Source organism: Manacus candei, unplaced genomic scaffold (genome assembly GCF_025592945.1).
Source record: "Manacus candei isolate 608988 ecotype Guabito, Panama unplaced genomic scaffold, ASM2559294v1 h1tg000159l, whole genome shotgun sequence".
NCBI lineage: Eukaryota > Metazoa > Chordata > Aves > Passeriformes > Pipridae > Manacus > Manacus candei.
Genome location: NW_026138207.1, coordinates 3,431,716 through 3,439,656, shown reverse-complemented (window position 1 = coordinate 3,439,656; position 7,941 = coordinate 3,431,716). Strand labels below are relative to the sequence as shown.

General features: G+C 39.8%; 1 protein-coding gene across 2 annotated transcripts; it reads left to right on the top strand.

Moving 5' to 3' along the window:
* Window positions 1-627: 627 nt before the first annotated feature.
* ATP4B (ATPase H+/K+ transporting subunit beta) lies at window positions 628-7,323 on the top strand. 2 transcript variants are annotated; one of them, XM_051772793.1, is made up of 7 exons: window positions 628-739; window positions 2,148-2,276; window positions 3,504-3,617; window positions 4,410-4,609; window positions 5,929-5,985; window positions 6,527-6,619; window positions 6,788-7,323. In XM_051772793.1, the coding sequence occupies exons 1-7, from the start codon at window positions 628-630 to the stop codon at window positions 6,947-6,949; spliced, it is 867 nt and encodes a 288-aa protein (XP_051628753.1). In that variant the 3' UTR covers window positions 6,950-7,323. The 2 variants fall into 2 exon arrangements, with proteins under 2 accessions (XP_051628753.1, XP_051628752.1); XM_051772792.1 differs by having other exon boundaries at window positions 5,929-5,991.
* Window positions 7,324-7,941: the final 618 nt, after the last annotated feature.

The window sequence follows — 7,941 nt, the reverse complement described above, 5'->3', positions numbered from 1 at the left end:
CTCCACCTCATCACATGTCTGTATGGCGATGGCAAAATTATACACCAAAGTTGAGTTAGCATTGTCAGAGATCACCTGAAAACATTCCCCACAGAAAACAGAAAAACATTGATCTTATTTCCCCAGCTGCACAACATGGCAAACACTGGGAAAACCTGGTGCTTTTTGCCCCCCACTAACTCCCACTAAAATACCTTATATCCCAATAAGGGTCTGCAGGTTGTAGTGGGAGAACTCTATCCAGCAATTCCATGTTAATTGGAAAAAAGAAAAAGAAAAGAAAACCCAGGGAGAAACAAGCTCTCATTTACTTTATCTGCTCCGATAACAGCTATCACAACTGACCTGCTAAGGCCATCAACAGAAAGGAGAAGGGCATTTGATTGGAACTAACTTTCCCCTGCTAGCCTCAATTGCAGCATTATCAACACCCTTTATAAAGAATTGTTTCTGCAGCAGGTTGATAGTAGTGAGCAGGGGCTTTCATTGGCACAGGAAACAAACTTGGTGACCTTCAGTGGAGAAGAAGGTATAAAACCCAAAGTTTCTTGGTTGGCTGTCTTCTGGGAACCGGTTGAATTTCTCAGTTTCAAAGGAGGACACATTTTTGGGAACTTCTGCGAGAAAATGGCAACTTTAAATGAAAAGAAGACCTGCAGTGAACGGATGGAAAATTTCCGTCGTTTTGTCTGGAATCCAGAAACAAAGCTCTTCATGGGAAGGTCCTTAATTAACTGGGGTAGGTTTTCACATATAAGGGTCTTCTCTTCCTTGTAGACTATTTAAAAACCATGTAGGGAAGTGTCATCCTAATGAGGGGGGCACAGTGTAGATAAGTTGAAGACATCAGTTGTCACATATAATTTTGAACCACTTTTTGGGTGACCCTATAAGCTGGATCAATTGATAATAATAATAAACTGATCAAAACATTGATCCAAGTAGTTCCTGCAAATATAAGATGACTTGAAAGTGGTTTTAAACCAAGTACTTTGAAAGGAGAAAAATTAACACATTAACAGGTAACTTATTGATAGTTAAGGGTGACGATTATAGTCGGATTCTGATCTGCTAACTAAAAGGGGTTCACATAGTAGTACATGGGGAATTTTGCTTAATTGGTGGAGTTTGTCCAATTCTTTGTAAACAAGCTTTGTTTTTCTAAAATTCCTTTCTGAATTATTGTCTGCTTAGTAGGTCTTGTTTCTTACCACTGTATCTTAGTGTGTATTTCAGATGAGCCTCTCTTCCCATAGCCAAACTCTTCCCATAGTCAAACTGGTATCTACAACGATGATGTATTTTATGATCTACATTCTGAGAAGGGCAGTCTGGACCATTGTAAGGAATATCCCTGCTCTTTCCACAAACTGTAAGAGTAGCTGCAAGTTTCCAGGTGATTTTTTTTCTGCCATGAAATCTGTGAGTGTGGCTTATTGGCCACTCCTAAAACCAGAATTTCACAGAAAATGCAACTGAAGTGTGAGCCCTTCCAGTTGGTAGAGAGGAATGTACTATGAGGCGCCAATGAATGCAGGGGCAGATTTCTAACAGCCCTCCCACAAAACAGCCACTAACTGCCTGTAGAGCATCAGCCATGTGTAAGACACTTCATGCACATACAGTCAGAAATACAACATTATTCTGCATCTCACACCAGAGTAAAATAGCAAGATGACACATTTTGCTGATGGTGATTTCAGCTGTAAAAGGCAGTGAAGTGATATGGGTCTAAAATCAGCACACCCAAAACACTGACATCTGTCATCCAAATAACACAAGGAGCAACTTGGTTTTGACACAGAAATACCTTGGCTGTGTCACCCAGTCCATGTGTAATAAGTAGATAAATGGTCTTAATATGTGAAGTTACTTCAAGAAGCCACATAATATTTTAAGTTTTAAACAATCTGAGCTCAGCACCAACTACTTCAAAAATCTCTTTAAAACTGAACAATTTTTTCCTAGAAAAATATTCTCTTGAGTGTAGAGAAAGTGATCCAAAACACCTGTCCCTTTACAGGGAAAACCTCCCTGAGGCCAAGGGTGGAAAGAAGACAGCTGCTGCTGCCAGGATGCTCCTGGCTGCAGAGGGATCATTGTGCCTTGCTCGAAAAATGAGATTTTGCTTTCATTTTTTAACACAGTCTGGATCAGCCTCTACTACCTGGCTTTCTACGTGGTGATGTCAGGGCTGTTCGCACTCTCCATTTATTCTCTAATGAGGACAATTAATCCATATGAACCGGATTACCAAGACCAGCTGAAATCCCCAGGTATGGCCAGGGTCCCACAATGGCTGGGTGGGGCTGGGCTGGGCTGAGAGGCATTGGCAGAGCCCAGGCATGAGGGGGGACCAATGTCGTATAAATCAGGTCAATTCTGCCCAAATGATTCCTGCAAAGTTTAACCTCTCCCTGAAAACACAATCAGGCTTTAAAAAATATTGGTACATTTATTTAATTTATTAAGTATTAATTTATATATGAATAAATAATATAATATAAATTAGATAATATATAAATATATACCATCAAATAATACAAAATTTCATATATACATTAATTTATTTAATCACACTACTGAGCTAATCAGTGCCTGCCTGTAGCAGTCACCTGCAAGAGGAGGAGTCTTTCATGGGCTGTGGGGCACCTCCTGTCCCCATGGGCAGGGATCAATCCCTGAAGAAAGCCTGGGTTCTGCTCCAACCCCACAAGCACCATGGAGGGTTGTGGGGTGCCTGCAAGATGGAGAGGCACTGGGGCAAGCAACCTGGGGTGGGTATTTCCATACTTGCTGGCACTACAGAAAGTCCCTAGAAGAGCAGGGATACCTTCCCAGCAGGATATGCTGTGCCAGCAGTCAAACAAGTAAAAATAAGACAAAGACTTGTGGCATTAGGAATAAAGATTTGTGGGACATGAAAAGAGACAGGGGAGATGATCAGCAAGAGATCATCAGTGCACACTGCTAAAACTTCACACCCCAATGACTTGTTTTCACAATGGGAGTGAAAAAATTACTTTTTAGAAGTTGTAGCCCTAAGAATTATTCTGTCAGATGATGTATTTTGAAGTTTCCTCTCCTAGTATACAGTAGGCTTGGTGTTTGCTAGCAAAATAATTCCTGTAAAATATTAAGTGAGGCTTTTTCAAAAGCTGTTCCTCATGCTGCCGTATGATCTGTTTCTTTAACCTGATGTGACTGTTATTGTTAAGAAGTCTTGAGGAAATCCAGTGCATTTGCTGGAATAATTTTACAAGCTGTTCTTATAACAGCACGGATATACGTGAAAATAGTTCAGCAGTACAAAGGCTTTAGAGTTTTGGTTGAAAAACTCACAGCTGAGGTGGTTTCTGTACATAGTTAAATCCTCCAACAAAGCCTGAGGATCTACTATACTGAGTCTTGATGTAGCATAATCACTACTGTCAATTTATTTATACAAATCTGTGCCTGGCAACTCTCTTCTGCTTTGTCTTCCCTTTTCTTCCCCCATGAAGGTGTAACATTACGACCTGACGTTTATGGGGATAGAGGACTACAAATTTATTATAATGTATCCGACAACAAAACCTGGGAAGGTTTAGTGACAACTCTTCACACTTTTCTGGCAGGTAAAAATGAGGTTTTCTGCATAATAACAAAGAAATGTGCTGACCCATCTCCCATATTAGGTCTGAGAACCTTATGTTAGTGTCTCCACTTTACATTTGTCCTTGTCAAATCAGAGATTTTGAGTGAAGGTGTATCTTCTAAAAGGGATGAGCAAATCACCTCATGAATCTATAAATGTATAGATATGTAAACATTTCTATTAAAATGAGAGTCCTGCTTCAGAGCTTTTACTTTGTTTCATCCTAAATGGCCTCTACAAAATAGGCCAATAGAAAGTTGGGGGAAGGGGGGGGACAAAAGTTCCTCAAAACTAGTCTCATCTAAATTAATTTAATTAATTCGTCTGTGACTACAAACATCAAAGTGCCATAATAAGTCAGTAAAGCCATTGTATGCTGCCACCAGAGAGAACAGTCAAAGTAGGTTAGGTGCCCCATTTGCCTGTTAATATCTTAGCACATTTATATTCTTTTTGAGTTAATATTAAGTATTGTAATTCTGCATGTTTCTCACGCACATACTGAAAAAAATTATATTTGAAACCGACTTTATATTGCCAGTCAACTCAATTTGATCTCCTTTTTTTTTCTTTTGCTTGGATATTCTAAAAAAAAACCAAACAAACCTGAACCAAACCCCCAAACAGTTTAAAGTTTCTTCATTCTGTCTAATCCCAACTTCACTTGAAGTACATTCTACCATGATAAAACCTCCAGCCTGATGTTGGAATCTCTAATTTGCATATGAAAAACTTCAGAGGGAAATTTTTCTTTCTTCCTTCACACATCTAGCGTACACGCCATCTGCTCAGCACCTGAACATCAACTGTACCAATAACACATACTTCATCCAGGACACCTTTGATGGCCCGAACAAAACAAAACTATCCTGCAAATTTACATCAGATATGCTTCAAAACTGCTCTGGCATCACTGATCCAACTTTTGGATTTCCAGAAGGGAAACCTTGTTTTATTATAAAAATGAACAGGGTAAGTACAAGCTCAGAGTGCCAAGCAGGAAAGAATTCAGAGGGTAACTGGTATCTCCACTGAGGAGCTGCTGTGTCATCTGCTGCCACGGGTTCTAAACTCTGCTTTGTACTGGGAATAAAAAATCATGTGCTTTTCCCTGACAGACCTCAGGAGTTTCCAGAGAAATCCTGAGACTTGTTCGCCACCCAGGAAAGTAACAGGGCAGTGATCTCTGAACTGACTCTCTACATCTTTGGCTTTCATTTTGTTAGTGCTTCTGTAGGGCTCTCCTCCCACAAACTAGCACACAAAACAGTTTCCTCCTGCAATATTACAGTCCTGTGCCTTCAGCTGAGACATTAGGATGTGATGGTAACTGAAGTGGGTTCAGAAAGGTGATACCTTATTTCTCCAGGCTGCAAAGAAAATCTTTAGCAGAACCTATAAAGACAAAATTTAAACCTGGTGGACATTGTTCTCAGGAAAAACCACCAACACATGTTTTTTGGAGAGGAAAAAGGGAATTTTCTATGCATCCTTTTTTCAGGACATAGACAAAGGCATTTGATATTTGTTTTGGGTTAAAATCCTGAACCTTCTAATTCAGTTTCAGTAGAAAGTGAAGAGCTCAGACTCCTCTCCACTTCCTGATAGACAAAATTACTTGATTTTTGGTTTGGCTTCCACCCTAGACATTTTCAAGAATCTGTGCAAGCCCTAACTGTGAGAGAAGAGCTTTGCCCCTGATTTCGGCAGATGAAACACAAGCTTTTGCCCAAAATGTCTCCTTCAGCAAGCCCAGGTGCCAGCCTCGGCAGGGAAAAGATGGATGGATAGTGACCGGGGGGATTTCACCTCCTTTTGCCTTTGTTGCTACAGGATGTGACCCCACTAGTTTTGTAGGATCAAACCAGCACAAGGTTTTTTTGCCAAAACCAAGTTTTTCTAAGAAGGTTAAGATTAAAAGCATGAAGATTCAGCCTTTCCTTTCTTGACACATAATCAGCTGTTTTAAGAGACCCCTGGCTGCCTGGACATCAGCAAGGGCAAGTGGGACCTGTGGGTAAACGAGCTGGACTTGGAGGAGGTGCAGCACTACCTGCCCCAGCCAGGTTGGAGCCCATCTTCAGTGCCCATCCTGAGCAGAACCAAGTCCTGCTTCCTAAGTATCCAACCACAGCAGTTTTTCACCCAGGCATACAAGATGAGATGATCTGTTTGACAGAACCTTATGCAGAAACACATTAAGCATCCTTTGAAGCTCAGTTCTCAATTGTTTGCTCAGTTTTATCTCAAAACAATTTCCAAGATGACCAAATGTGTGTTTTCTATTTCAGATTGTTAAGTTTTTCCCTGGCAATGGCACTGCACCAAGGGTGAACTGCACATATGTGGTAAGGGTATGAAGTTAGTCTCACATATTTCAAGCACTGCAGCTCTGAGAGCAAGAGAACTGCAGTTGTGACCAGAGAGATTACTCTTTCAGCTCTGAAAATCAGATGCCAAATACTGAGAATATTCTCAATTCTGTGCAGTTTCTTGCACCAGCAGACATGCTGGAAAAAAAAAAAGTTTGCTTTATTTTAAATTACCTGAAAAAGTTCTCCTGTGCTGCAGAGAACATGTGCTGTTTGCTTTCAGCTCCCCACAGTGAATTCACACCTCAGCACAGCTCCCTCAGGCTCTACCCCCATTTCAGCAGGTTCAACTTACTGAATTCCCAACTGCTATCAAAGAACACTTGTCTGCTTTTCTTGGCAATAGTAACAGCTGGAGATTCCCACTTTTATTTGAAAAATAAAAATAAGACCAGTGCTAAACAGACTGCTGAACTCAAGCTTTAATACACACTTAGCAGCAGTGAAACACTCACCCAGGGCTGGTTGACAATTTCCTCACCAATGAAGCATCTTCCTTTCTTATTTTACAAAACAGGGTGAGGAGTCTCACACGCTGGAGGTGGACTACTACCCCGTGAATGGTACCTTCAACCTGCACTACTTCCCCTACTATGGGAAAAAGGCTCAGGTGGGTGCTTTATGTATTTAAATATAATTCTCTTCTTTCTCTTTGTATAAGGTGAAACACATGGAACACCTCTGCAATCCTACAAGAACTCAAGAGAAGGTTATTTTTAAGACTTTGTTTTTAAACTGGTAGTGTAAAATTATTTTCTTTTCTTTCCCCCCCTCCTAGCCCAGCTACAGCAATCCTCTGGTAGCTGTGAAATTTCTCAACATCACACGGAATACAGAACTTAAAATAGTGTGCAAAATCATTGGAGCTGGAATTACCTTTGATAATGTTCATGATCCATATGAAGGAAAAGTGGAATTTAAATTGAAAATAGAAGACTGAGCAGCAAGAGAGACACTTCTGGAAAACGTGTTTAGGGCAAACTTAACTATTACCGCATTAATCCATATTTATTTTCTCGCTATGGTTCCCATACAAATTCCAGTGCAAAGAGACATTTTCTACTGCAAGATGACTGTACAGTTAAAAATCAAGATACCACTCTCAGTGTGTGAAGGAGATGAGGATTACCTCTATGTACATGGCTTAATATTCCATGGCTACAGTACGCTACTGCCTTCATGCAAGTATCTGTACAAAGCAAGTTTCCCCCAAAGTGTGCAGCTGTGCCTTCAATGAAAATAAGTACAGAATCAATCATTTTCAATCACTTTTCAAACCATAATAAATAACTGATGCATGATACTAAACCTTGGATACTGAGAAATAATTAAATAGCTAGAAAAAGAAATCAATACTTTGAAATACTAGCAAGTAATAAAATTCTCAATCTTTTATAGGATGTATAAATCATAAAAGTATATTAAAATTATCTGTATCCCAATGCATCGGCTTTTTGTACTGGTCAGCTGAGTCAGATTTTTTTAGTTGACAAATCAATCACTGCAAAAGAAGCAAACGTGAAATCTGTCCTCTAGCTTACAGATTTCATTGTATCACTTACCTCTACGTATATAACCTAATAAAAGTGACTGGTAAGACTCTAACACCTAGTTACATCCAGGAAACAGCTCATCTAACTGTTATAGGTTGTTATTTGTTTGGTGTTTCTGTTCCTTTGGTGTTTTGTTGTTGGTTTTGTGTTTATTGTTTTTGTGGTGGTTTTGTTTGTTTTCTCCAGTAGAACAGCTCCATATTGCATTGAGGAGTTTTGGGTTACTTGCAGTAACACGGAAGATGCTGAAGTAGCACTAAGTTTTTCAGTGAATCTAAAATTTGACAAATCTAACTCTATCACCTGTGATACAAAGACACAAGATTGCTGTGTCTGTGTACTATGTTTATGTTAACTAAGTCCAGGATGCTTCAGCCAG